Raw genomic sequence first — 13931 nt, forward strand, 5'->3', positions numbered from 1 at the left:
AACATCTCTACGTGTTAGGAGACACGGGCCAGTTGTACCTACCACAGCCTTGAGATGCTCCACACTCAGCAGTGACAAGCGCTGGGGACCAGCCTTTCCTCACAACGCAGGACCTGCACATCTGCCACCACCGAGGGACCACGTGGGGCACATGATGCCACCCTGGTCCCCCCACTGCCTTTACATCCAGGCAGAACACATCAGATTCCATTACTGAGTGTGGCTAAACAAGGCTCTAGGAAATAATTCTCCTTGAGCTGTGCCACATGGACACAACACTGCCTGTATTACTGTAACCATAAAGGGTTCAGGGAAAGGAGAACATGGACCTGGGGGGGGGAAGGGATTCAACTGCATATCTAACGCCATTGACATCACAAGTGTGTGGCACAATTTGCTCTGGCTTGAAGAGGAAAAAGCCATCAGGGACCTGCAAGTTTAACATCTCTTGTGCATTGAAATAATTAAAACATGGCCATTTTGAACCCACCACAGTTAACTGTGCTCATCTTGAGTAACAAAAGGCAAGGCTGCTTTTTCTGGTTTGCCCCCTTTTTTCCTCAGTTTCTCTAAGAAAAAAATGTTATTTTTATATATTTACTTATATGACATATACATATATATATATGAAGTTCTGAAGAAATCACTGTTCTTGGAGGAGCAGCCACCACCGCTGCCTTTGGCACACGAGCCCAGATACGAAGGGCTCCTCGCCGTACATGACAGCCTGTTTATGCACAGGGATGATGGCAGCGCACCTCTCGGCAGCATCTCCTCACTGGAAAGCAACTGCTTCTCTCCTCCTCCTTTGTCCGAAACATCAAAGATTGACGCTTCCAATTGCGGTGCTGCAGCTGCCTCGTAACCTGATTTCAGGGGGGACAATGAGCAGAGGCCCTTGGTACCAGATCTCTTTGCTGCAGTTGATGTCTTGGGGCAAGCAGACACCTCGGATCATGGTTTGGAAATCCCCAGCGTTATAAAGGGAGGTGTGATACCTGGCAACAGCCAGGCCTGAACTGGAGATGGGAACGGGGTCCCTCAACGCTCACCTGCTGTTACAGAATGTAAATATTGGTCTGCTGTTACAGCTTCCATACCGGGCTGTCTCCGGAGCACCTCAGGAAGACTGGAATATCAGTTACAGGTCGATTTGCTCCTTAAGCAAACACCAACGCAGGATAAACAGCATTAGAGGATGGCTATGACCGCGTCTGCAGATGGCAGGAATACAGAGAGCAAAGAGAGATGTAGTTTTGTAACATTAATCTTTTTTTTTATTAAGAAGACAGATATTTTATAGTACTTCTTTTCCTTTGTAAAAATGGTATACATGAACCAATACAAAATGTGAATGGGAACAGATGGATATGTATTTTCTTACATTGTAACACCTTCCATGGACACCTTAAAACAGAACTGGCCTAAGGGGAAAAACCAAAAAGGCCGGGTAAATAAAGAACAAGGTTGTTTATCATCAGTTCCGCGTCCTTCATTTGTAACATCCCTTAAACAAGGTTGTTCTTTCTTCACGCTTCAAAATCCTAATGATCTAAAGCTGTACAAAGTAATACTCAACAATACATTTCAAACAGTGCACTGTATACTGAAGAAAAAATACATAACCCAATATACAACTCAAAGTCGCAATTTCCTGGTTCTTATCCTGTTCCTAGGGTTTGTTTCGAATGCGTGGGGCCGAAATTTTGCAATCTACCTGAGACGGAAAACACCAATCAAAACACATGAACCTGAGACATGTCAACAGCGTAAGTCAAAGTTACATCGGTAACACTGCACTACGGTACACTCCAAACAAAGATGGGCTGCTCAAAGCCAGGGTGCCCGTCCCGGCGGCGGGAGAGCCCCCACTGCTGCCTGCTCCCAGCCACGGCGCAGGGGGGCTCGGAGAGGAGCTCGGCAAAATCTGCTCGGAACAAGGGGTATTCCCGCGAGGTCCTTCTCGCGCGGAGGGAAAAGGCGGAACGCTGCCGGAGCACGGGCCCGCTCTCTGCCGTCGGGCCGTCCCGATCCCGAAGGAATCCCGCGGTGTCACGGGGCTGCCAAAAACAACAGCTAAAAAAGAAAAACCCAAACGCACGAAAACGCTGCCCCAAAACCCCCCTAAAAACCCCAAACCTGACGCTAAGATTAATGCTTCCCTTAAATAAATCAGCATACATTTTCCACAGAAACACAGTAAAAAAAAAAGAAAGAATCGCTCCAAATCAAAGATTACTCACAAGAAACAAAAGATTCAGCATAGAGACTTTAACACCGCCTTGTCCTGGTGCTCTGCTGCTGCTCGCTTACGGTTCTACCAGACCTCGAGTCCCCGTTTCACCTATGGCTTTGTAAGTCGGTCAGCGCTCCCGTAGTGCCCCACGGGCAGGACACGAGGCCACTGCACCCCATGCCCCATGGCTGCAATGGGGGGGAGGATGATCAGGGCCGGGCTGCGCCAGCTCTGGCAAAGCGGGACAGGGGGGCCTAGCCCCGAGAGCGGGATGGAGCATCCACAAGGCAGGGGGCAGGAGCAGACATCCCGCATCCCTCCCGGAGGATACCCCAGGGCCGAAGGGCGCCTTTGCCGAGCTCCAGCCGATTTCCTAGTCACCATCATGGAAAGCACCTGAAACATGGGCAGCCACGAGTGGGTTCTCGCCGCTCTTTATCCGAGCCTTTAGGACGATAGAGGGAATGGGACATGGGCACACTGAACTGCAAACTACGAAGTCTAAAATGTGCTGGTTCTCCTCTGATGAGCTCGAGTTCTGAGCGGAAACCGGTGACGAGAAAAAGAAACACCTTCAAGGAAGGTCCAAGGGGTCCCAGCAGGCAACTCCTGGAACCCAAGAGGAAAGGGGAAACGAAGAGCCACAGAAACCCGAAGGGAACTAACGCACAGAAGCCCCTCTTCTTCCCAGCCTCCCCCCGACCCGAACAAACAGAAATTAAACAAGGCACAGAATCTTCTGCAAATGACTTCACTAAACTAAATCCAAGCTGGACTTGGCCAAGAAAAGAAAACCCAAACGAACTGAGGTGTCGAACAGTAGAGTGTACTTTGCGAGGAATATTTTTACACAGCCAATCCCGGACCCTCCCAGCCTCCGACTCTCCACCCATTGGCTTTTTTTTCTTTAAAAAGAAAAGACACAAGCTGGTTGCAACTTCCAATATCACTGTCTCTTGAGCATTTAAATAGTAACCGTCCACGGTTGGACACCTCAACAAACCAAGGCTGCTCTAGATGAAGTACTCTTTCTTCTCTTCGGAGTTGTTTTGTCCTCCTTCTGCATTGATGATGGCTGTGTCTGCGTCGGCCGCATCATCTGCTCCTTTGGCTTCGTGAGTGAAGTATGTACCTGGAAAGGAAGCAGGAGGTTGTGTGACTCCTCGCAGGTCTTTGCAAGAGCATGAAGCTGCGAGTGCCAGGGAAAGCAAACCCCTAATGGGAGAGCGGGAGACGCTATGAGGGACCGAGCCACTGAGAGGCTCTTCAGCAGCAATACCATGCTACAAGCCCAACGGCACTGGGGCAGGTGCTCTTCCAGTCCTGCCCTGGGCATCCAGAGGAGCAACCCATTTATTATAGCGGGAGCTGGGCACTTGGCCTCCACAGCCATGACAATACCAGGCTGCAACAGGAAGCCAGCGTTGGGAAACCCGCTCTCCTCCTGACCCAGCACACAGAACACAGGTAGGCAGCTCCAGCCCTCCTCCCTTTCCCTGCTCCCAAGGGCTTTCAGGACTCCTCCAAGAGCAGCCGGGGTCCCCTGCACAAGACGAGACCCCGCCGCGAGCAAAGGGATACACGCACGCCGCGTTCTTTCCTCTTCCAGTTTTGTCTTACCTTTATGTCTGGCAAAATATCGCCCTAAAATGATGAGCAGGCAAAGCATTGCAAACACGACCACGGCCACGACGCCGCCGACCACCGCGTGGTCCACGCTCCGTATTGCCCCTTCCTCACCTGCACGAGAATCTGTTGAGATCAGAAGAGGAATAAGAATTTGGGACTTATTACGATGCACTCTGAAGGGTCTGGCTGCGGCTGCTCTCGGGGCTGGAAAAGCCACCCTTGTGCTCTCAAAAGGAAGAGGGGTAAAGCACAGAGCTCCCTCCCAGATGAGTTGGGGCAGAGGAGCTCGGTCTGGAGCCCAACTCATGTGGCGGCTCGACTCGCAAGGTGTTTTCCGCTAGAAGCAGCAGCGCTACGACTACACAGGTGGGAGGCAGCTGGGAGAGGAGAGATGGAGCCGGAGGTGGCTGCGGATCTGGGAGATTTCCCTTGAGTGCTCCCCAAATTCCCACCTCCCCGGGGATGGAGGCACAGGGAGCAGCAGGCCAGTACAGGAACATGAGCTCTGGAGGAACATCACTAACAATGGCCCTGTTGAAAACATTCCTCTTCGGCCCAAAGAACCACAACCCAGCCAAGCCAGCCCAGTAAAATCATTGACAACCGTCCTTGCCCCGTCCCAACAAGCTGATGCTTTTGCTGTCCAAAGCATCTGTAATGTCCGGAGACATGAAATTCCTGACCCACAGTACAGAAACCTCTTTGAAAGCGAGTGATAATTGCAGAGGCCTCCAACCGCTTTACTGCGCTTATTTAAGCCTTTGCCACACCATCAGTTTTCTTTCAGAAGCTCCTCTCCCTTAGGACGCCGTCACTGGGGAGAGGAATGACTTGTTTGGCAGGGGAACAGCTCCAAAATGAACCCAGAATGAGCTATGGCCATGTAAAATGAATGTATGGCAGTGTAAACAATTTTAATTTAAGAACGCAGCTACATCAACCCTCACTGCAATCCTAATGGCAAGCGAGATTTATAACGTAGTAAAACACAATTATTCTCCCGCTGATTAATACATTAATATTTTGGAATAGAAGCTAAACCATTGTCTCTTTTTTCCATGGAGTCAAGCGCGACACCTCCATTAAAATGATTTACTGGCCATACCTTACAATTTAAGCACAGCAGCAACAGAAACGGTAAAAATCTTTTAACTTTACATGATTTGTGAAGTCATATGTGAAGGATTTACCATTTAAATCTTTCACTACAAGAAGCACATGGCCTATAAATCTGCCCTGCATGCAGTTGCCCAGACACCTAAGAGAAATGCATTTTACCAGGAAGACTGAGAGTGCAAATGCAAGTCCATTTCTAAGAAAGATTTATCTCCGTCTCCCTCCAAGGAGCAGAGCAAATCTCTGAAGCCTCCACCTCTAATAATATTTGAAGTTTATCGATCAAGCGTACAGATCCGTGACAGCTAAAGGTAATGGTGCTCTTTGGAGCCGAAACCTGATACAAAGCTTGCGAGCAGCAGCCCGGGATTTATGCTTTCTATCGATATTTCCAATTCTGCTCTGAGATTAAGGACCAGGGGCCCTAAGTGAATAACTCGTGACTGAGAGCACCGTAAAGCGCCTTTTAATTAAAACAATTTGAGACAAAACCCCTTCGAGTGCTTCTTCGAGTAACTTCCATGAGCTCTGGCATGGGCAGCAGGAGCAGGGAGCCTCTTTCCGAGCTTACCTGGAAAGCTGACACTCTGCCCCAAAAATGGCCCTGCAAACCAAAAGCACCGGCTGCCCCATCACCTAATCCAGGTCATTTGGCTGCAGTTCTGGCTCTGCTGCCTGCCAGCACAAGGGAAACGGCCCTTCCCTAAGAACTGACTGTGGCAAACAGTCTGCGCAGAGCAGTTTACTGAGTATGACTTTGTCTACCGGGACATGCAGGGCCATTTTTCTTCATTATTCCTGTTAAAAGAGACCTCTGCGAAGTGCCAGCATGAGTTCATTTTATTATGCGCGTGGCTAAACAGTTTATCTTCAAGCTTAACAGACTACATCAAAATTAGGTGCCTTCTGAGGATGCTTGGTGGCTGCCAGCCATCCAGTGCCAGGTCTGTGGGGAGGTGGCAGCGGGCTCTTAGTGGGTGATGTATGTGTATTTCCATTGGATAAGCCCATGGATGGCTTTCCTGCCAAAGTGCAGGACGCTGATGCCCCAGGAGCACCGTGTGCAGGACAATGCTGCTTTCTCACCCCAGTATGTCCTCAATATATAACTTCCCTGCACAAGCTGCTCCAGTCGTTCCCTTTGCTAGATACTCCTCCTTCAACATCTCCTCTCTGCCTCATCTTCAACACCTCACCATGCTCCACATGCTCCAATGTGGTGACCGAACATCAACCCCGTTCTGCCTCCCAGCACAGAAGTTTGCTGTCACTCGTTATTTCTATGGGAATCTAAAAGTTTCGAGTCTACGGGGCAAGGAGTAATTCCCCAAATTTGTACTGACAAAGAGAGACCTGACCTTAAAGCCTGGGATCTGCTTTGAAATGCTGCCTCTGATTCACAAAAGCTATTCCCGCTTCAGATCTATGATTAAAAAAGAGATCACAACTTTATTACTGAAGAGGGAGCAGACGAGATGGCAGGAACTGACAAAATGCCACGTTATTTGCTAATCCTAATATGTTATTCTTCCTGAAGATTTGCTTTTCTCAGCACCAATTCAATTATAGATGCTACAAATCCTTCTGACATTTAATTCCCTCTTGTCGGAGAGCACTAAATGTATACATGCAGAGCTTTCCATTAAGATGTTAAGGAGCGTGCTGGCCTTTGCATCGAGCACTCGGGAATCTCCCTGCCACGGTCTGGTTTTGGCTTTGCTGGGGGATTTTTGGTGGGAGCGGGAGGAGGGAGGAAAGAGCAGGGAAGGGGCTGCCAGGGCTGCATGTTGTGATGAACATGCATCCCAGCCTGGCTACTCTGCAGCTACTCCACACCTCGCTGCACCTACTGCTGTGGGCTGGTGCTTTGCTTGGTGCCAAAGCACCTTAAAGGAAAACTGCAGCATCAGTGGCACAATCCACCTGCAATAACTGAACAGATGCAAAGTGCAGTACTGCCCCGTGATAGAGGGATCCCACAGTTTTCCCTGGTGTAGCACTGAACTCGTCAGTGTGAGATGCAGACCTCACACACATCAGCAGAGAGCACCGCAGCACCATTTCAAGTGGTGGACAACACTAGGCTTTGGTAGATTTCAGTTCGGCTGTGCTCAGTATTTTAGCCAACTGCTCATGTCATTAGCAGAAGTGAGATGATGCCACTGAAGTTTTCCTTTAACCCAACAGTGCAGCTCATAGAATACTACACAGACAGAGAAGAGACATTTCCGACCCATCCCTGCTCCTCACCGTACCAGCAGGACGTACTGAGTGAGGAGCAACACACAGCGGGTGGTTTATCTTCCACATGAGCACTGTCAACCCACACCTGCGCTGGAAACCCACAGGTTCTTACCTATGGGCTTTATTTGCAGGGGGAGAGGCCTTTTAAAAATAAAGGCATTAAGAATCTCCACTTTTCTAACACTTCTGCAGCCGTAATTGCTTAAATCAGCTCTCAAAAGCGTGCAGATTTGGTTAGCAGGATCCTAACAATGTGGGTCAACCCTCACAGCAAGCTTTAGCAGAGGGAAGACTGTTCTCCTCCTAACTCCCCAGTAAAAAGGTTCCTCTCAGTTCTGGTTTAATGAGTTACTGCCGCACTCCCGCCAACATTTCTATTTCTGGGTGAGAATTAACGTGAAGCCCTTGAGGTAGGCCAACACGGGCTAAATTTGTGTGTGCATATCGAAGTTTACACACACACTAACTCCACTGACAGCTCCATGCTGCCCAGATGCTAACAGAACATCTGCAGCAGGGTGGGGAACAGAAAACCTATTCATTTCTATGAAGAATTCCTCACTTGGCCATCTTTTTTCCCTCTAAACTGAAAGGGTAGTTTACTAAATAAGGAAGGCACTGACGTGACTCAGGCTCCCTCAGGTCACGGTGTAGGGGCTAATGGCCTTAAGTCCCTGATGTGCTTTGAACAACTGGGCAGCCAGCTATTCCTCCTCGCTACAACGTAGGGCACCTACAGCTCTCATTGACATTTCCCCACTGAATTTGTGGTTTCCAAATGCTGGAGCAGCACTAGAGGTTGGGGCTGGGGGAGGAACAGGCTGTCACTACATCAGAAACACTATAAAACACCACCCCCCCCTCCCCGTGATGTGGGAGGACAGAAATCCCTGCCCGTGTATGACAGGATGAGCAATACCATTATTCATTGCTACGGAGCGGCATTAAGCGCTCTGCCCCTACTCTAATTTATTGATGGGCTGTTAAAGAGTAGCATTAACCTGTTTGTTGTATTATAATTGCATTTGGTCTCATTTAAGCCAGAGAGATCTGAGGAGTTCACCCTTCGTCAATCAATAAGTGCCCCTTCAGCGACCCATTTCAAGATCGCTTCGTAAGAAATACTGCGCTTTGCTTCAATCAATTTAATCCCTACGACAGGCACTCAATGTTCTCTGGTGGCTTCTCGAGCCTCCTCTCTGCTAGGGAACAGAGCCCCACTCCCAACTGATAGCAGCCGATTCATCGGCATCTCCCTGAACCAGGTGCTGATCAGACCCTAGTGGAGCTACACTGGCCCTCCCTGACTGGGCTGGGGTTCAGGCGTGCTGCATCCGCCTAGCCAGGAGCTCACAACCGGAGCAGGCAGCAGTGCAGTGATGCACACACAGCCGTACGCCTGTATGCACAGCCGGACGTACAGCCGTGTGCCCCAGCCATCTCGAGTACTGCAGGACACTGGCCTGTGAGGCTGGACAAAGCAGAAGAGACCCTGTTCCTTGCCATAGTCTACAGTCTCTACACGGCAGGAAGGAGAGGTGCATTGCGAGTGGCACGGAGACACACACAGCTCGACCAGGAGAAGCGAAGACAGCTCTGTGAGCTAGCTACCTGGACGGAAGGCAAGGGATGCATTACTTAATTGCACGGTTGGCAGAGCCTCCGTTGAAGCATTTAGCAGGACAGGAGTACCTGGAAGGAACAGCACACTGAGCAAACCCACAGCAGCAGCCACGCGTTCCACGAGCCATGAGCACGCACCCCGGCATTCCCACATACCCCTGGGCCGGTCCCGCGGGCTCCCAGTGCTCCCCATGGAGAGCTCGGCTCCAGCACTCACCTGGACCACCGCCTGACAGCCCAAATGTGCCGACCCCGGTGCCCAAATGGATCTATTGCAGCTTCCCAGAGTTGGGCATGGGCTATGGGGCAGAGGGCAGCTGTGTTCGAGGCAGGGAATGGCCTGGGGCTCCTTCTCTCTTTGACTCGATACCATTACCCCTGGGGGTGCGTCAGGAACCCAGAGAGCAACAAGCAAAACTGGAAATTCCTAGGGGAAAAAAACCAACCAGCAGCCCAAAGGGATGCTCCAAAATGGGTGCGTGGTGGGCAAATCTTGCCTTGCATTCAAGATCCAGAAAACTGGATCATGCACCCGATACTCAGGAAAAGGCACGAGCCATGCGCCAGAGCTGTAGGCTGGGGCACACGAGGGAAGGCAGCGCTGCCAGCATACACCCACTTCGAGGAATTCCTTTGTGGAATTGTTTCCCGTTCGTCACTCCAGCCACCAAAAGGTGCGTTTTTCTTCAAGAAAAAATTACAAATTGAAAAAGTAACCAAACATCTCAGAGCAGAACAGTCATTGCCCATCCACAGAGTGCTCCTGCACAGACACCTAGTACTGCTTACCTTGCCAGGCCTGCAATAACAATGATTAGTACTGCTCACGTGTTAGAACACACACTGAATTCAGCAATAATTTTTGACCTCTTGGCCAAAGCATACCCTCAGTGGCTCACAGTGGATCAGATAAAGGGTGAGTGTTTTATAGAACAGGATGAGGATTTAGGGCCTTGGGTTTTTTTGCCAGTGTTTCAGCACTGGGTTCAGCTCCCAAGAGAATGGGGTGGATCGCAGCCCTTGGCCGGGCTCTTCCCGGCTGGAAGCAGCTGTGGGACTGCCCTGTGCTGCACTGTCCACTCTGGGCTTCCTCTCCATGTGCACTGGAAAATCAGTGCATTTCTAAAGACACTCGGGAAGACAGGCAAAATAGAGATCAGGGGTCTAGGCTCTATTTGCACCCCTGTTTCGAATATACCAACTGCATCCATAGAAGATGCTTTCACTTCTCCATCTGGGCCAGTGCTAACTTGCAAGGACTGACTCTGAGGATGGGTTTACGCAGCTTTCAGCCCAATGTGGATAAAGAGGTTCAGGCAATAGCCCCCTTTTCACCCCATGTCAGGAGACGTGGGCACACAGAACACCAAGAGGTGAGACCGTGAGTAGAGGGATGGCAGCGCCACAGCAACAGGACAATGCAATGTGGCCAGGGTGCAGAAATCAGAGTGGAACCAGTATCTAGGGTAGAAGAGCAGCATTTACCTACGTACTAGCCCTTACCTGAGAGATCCCCATAGTCCAGCTCCTCTGCCGAATTGGGCAAGTGAGTAAAGCCTTACAAGTAAAAACAAACTCATTTTTCTCTGCGTTCCTCGAGTGACAAAAAACAACACACTTAAGAACTGAGGATGAATTTCTTGAGGGGGACAGAAATAACGCATCAATCACTTGCCATCGTCTGCCAGATAGGGCAGAGTAACCCGCAGGGCAGAACTGCAATCATTCCCTTTATAACAGAAACATTCCTCAGTCTACACTGCTGGCACACCAAACATGGCATCAAAACCACTCACTCATAACAGCATGCAACGACCCCCAGACTCTGCCTTTTAGTCCCCATGGGGAGCGATTTCCAATTGAGGCCAGGCCAATTTGGGCTCTGTGCACAGACAGCACTGGGAAAGGCCCTTCCAATTTGCCACACAATTCAGTCTTGGTTTGGGAATGCTGACAAGCCTGGCAGTTTACTGCTCTGGGAATATTGTGGGTCGCATTTCAGAGCTGCCAGGCACCTGTACGTGCAGGCTGGGGCTTCCGCTAACGCATCGCACACAAGCTCCTTTTTCCCTTTTCCCAAATCCGATGCATTCATGGGAGAAGTCTCTCTCCTCAAAGCTGATAAAGCAGTTAGGGGAGACACTCTCGGGAGCACCAGGCAGGGAATGCTGCCCGTGAAGTTGTTCTTTCCTACTCTCTTGGGAAGTTTGCTGTTGGGGGCTGCTCGGGAGGGCAGAGCATCTCCAGTGCCCTCCTCTGCACAGGTTATAGGGCAAACCCGTGCCTGGAGGCCACAGAGATCCCTTTAAAGCAGGACCAGTCCAGCAGGACCTGCGGTACCTTCCTCTGGCTGCTAAAGCACGGGTGTTACTGGAGAAAAAAGAAGCCTTCCCCATGGAGAGGCACCGGCATCACTGGGCATTCGTTTGGGAAGCGGCATTGTGAGCTGGGAGACCCCCAGGAACACCAAACTGCTTTTAAACAGCCAGGAGGCCACCGCAATGCTGGCGTGTGCATCCTGTCCCCAGGGGAAGCAAAGCAGCAATCGTCGTATGGAGGGAGCACATTAAAGGTAAACCTGGCTCCTAGTGACTGCTGGTCAAACACATCAAGTCACCTAGAAGCTGGGGGGGATTTACGTTCTAAAGTGGGAAGTGTCTAGATTAATGGCTGGATTTTTGTTTGTGTGCCATTCTTGGCTTCAGGGAGCCTCCTCTTTACTGGAATACAACACATAAATACCATTACAGGTGACTCCAGAAGTGCTGGGCATGCAAACCTAGGCTCAAAGAGGAGCTGGTTGACTTTTCTCTCTCCAGAATTCCTTCTGTAGAGCCTTCCCTTTCTCTACATGTTCTCAGTAACAAGAAAGGGCAAAGCTGCGTTTTCCATGAAGCCAAAACACCTTTTTTAGAAACGAAAATGTAACATTTCAGTGATCCAGGTTCTCCCTGTGCCTGCTACACTTCAAAATGCCACCCAACTGTATTAAAGCCTGTTGCGAGGCATTTTAAACACAGAGTAAATTACTGCTTGGTTTCTCTCATTAAACTCTGACCTGAGCTATGAAAGCTCCTCCTTTTCACTCCTCATCAGGAGGAACTCCAAATCTGCTGCACCTCCTGCAGAGGAATGGAAGCTGACTTGGCACTCTCTACCCAGACCCAACACACACTGGTCATATGCACATCTCTAGCCCCAGAGCTGCACAGTGCTGCCTGAACTGCCTCCAGGTACAAGGAAAGACAATTCCTCTTTGTACCAAGCTGTAAGTATCAATTAGGGGATATATTTAATGCTGCCAGTTCTGTACAATGGTACAGAAACCTCAACACGTGCCAGGGGCTTTGTGATGTTTTACTCCATCTCCCGAGGGCTGGAGCTGTGAAGTATATTGAGGAACGTATTTACTCTCAGTTGCACCTTCAAAGGGGAACAAGGCAGCTGGACAGGCAGAGCTGCGTGCCAACAACACTGCAGAAGGCACTGAGGCTTTCTCCCTGTATGCTGCTGCCTATGGTGAGACCCATGAGAGCCCAGCAGCTTCTAGCTCAGCTTTAGGCTTCACAGGAATAAATCTCATTTTCAGAGACCGAGCGCCATCAGAAAAGGCAACAAGAGCTTAACACAGCAGTGTTAAATGTTCTCATCCAAAACCCTGCTAAGGCCCTAATTAAAAATTCATATGTGCCTTTGGGGAAGAATTTCCAGCTTAGAAAATCATTTACCTGCTAGATTATGGGCAAGGTACTTTCGTCCCTCTTCGTTCACGACTGGGATGCTTTCGTTATTTTAACCTCCACTCCGGGTTCCTGCTTTGCCAGCTTCAGAGGAGATTTTTCTCACCCTACCTTTCCATGGGGACGAGCAGAGATCCTGCCTGTGCTGAGGCAGCAGCACCTTGTCTCTGCCCCGGTGCGGAGCCGAAGGCAGCTCTGAGCCAAGCACACGTACGTGCACGCGGGGCTGCCCCGCCACAGCTACACCGCAGCATAACCCCCTGCAACGGGTGATGCCCAAGGTCTGGAAGATCCCTCAGGAGCTCCTTCAGCTCTTTGCTTTTGACAGGACAGGGTCAAAATTTGGGAAAAAAGTGGAGGAATTAAGTCGTTGCTCTCGCTGGTCATGTATAAGGTCATGGCTGCTTATACATGTCCTGCTTGTGCAGGGGGCAAAGCGTGAGCCGGACGTCTCGTCCGATGGGATCCTTGCAGGGAGGAGATCCTGGCCTGTGAGTGGTGACAGTGGCCAAGGAATAAAAACTGGCACGTGGGCTTTGAGGGAGAGAGGGGCAGGGCAGACGGGAAGCAGGGGCATGGCAGGGAAAGCGCCTGCTCTCCACGCACGGTGGTGGGAGGCTCCGGCTGCACATCAGCAGGGAGCAGGGACCCTGACAGGGCACCATGGGAGGGAGGGAAGGAGGGCTTCAGCTCGGTAAACCCGGCTGAGTGCGCTGCAGCAGAAGCACAAGCCTTCCTGCCGGCCATGACCATGCTGTTATTGGAGTTCTGGCAATGAACAGTGCAGAGAAAGGAGAAAGTGCATCAGAAAACTCACAGTTCAGCTCTCAGTTTTCAACAGAAAGAGTTAACAATGTTCGTGCTTTAGGTCACTCATGCAGCGCTGCCGTCAACTCCATTCCAGAGGGGAATGGCAGGGGCTTTGCTACCGCCTTTACATGCACACACATACAGGACTCCTTCCCCCCAGTCCTCTAGGATACACTCCAAAACACTACGTGACTCAAAAATCCTTTCCCCAATTGAAGTATTGTGCTGGTTCCCACTAGCCTTACATTTTGTTTTCTCTGCTACCAATCTCTTTTTCTTTTTTTTTTTTTGTCTTTCTTTTTCTTTTTCTTTTGTTTTTGTTTTTGTTTTTTTTTTTTTTAGTTTTAATTCCCCCAATTCATTTGGAATCGTTTTTGGAGAAAATCCATTTGGCTGTAGTTCATGCCCATGCATTTCTAGTCATTCACAGACATGCTCACTCCCATCGGACATTGGTAAGAACAAATGGCCAACATACAGAAACACCTGGTATACTCCATACACACTCCAGCAACACAAGCTTGGAAAGAACC

General features: G+C 50.0%; 1 protein-coding gene across 11 annotated transcripts in view; it reads right to left on the reverse strand.

The window, feature by feature from the left end:
* Positions 1-1251: 1251 nt before the first annotated feature.
* The window catches only part of CADM1 (cell adhesion molecule 1), a 140432-nt gene continuing 127752 nt past the window's right edge, over positions 1252-13931 (reverse strand). For 5 of the 11 annotated variants that reach the window (XM_061478128.1, XM_061478129.1, XM_061478127.1 and 2 more), the window contains 4 exons: positions 10352-10405; positions 8837-8917; positions 3857-3988; positions 1252-3368 (listed from right to left, as the gene is read on the reverse strand). In XM_061478128.1, the coding sequence (XP_061334112.1) occupies positions 3250-3368; positions 3857-3988; positions 8837-8917; positions 10352-10405 (386 nt within the window). In that variant the 3' untranslated portion in view covers positions 1252-3249. The remainder of the gene's footprint in view (positions 3369-3856; positions 3989-8836; positions 8918-10351; positions 10406-13931) is intronic. The other 6 variants (XM_061478137.1, XM_061478136.1, XM_061478134.1 and 3 more) reach the window with 2 other exon arrangements.

This window comes from Pezoporus flaviventris, unplaced genomic scaffold, assembly GCF_033815535.1.
Source record: "Pezoporus flaviventris isolate CSIRO_AGI_PZ_B2104156 unplaced genomic scaffold, CSIRO_AGI_Pfla_v1 ptg000113l, whole genome shotgun sequence".
NCBI lineage: Eukaryota > Metazoa > Chordata > Aves > Psittaciformes > Psittacidae > Pezoporus > Pezoporus flaviventris.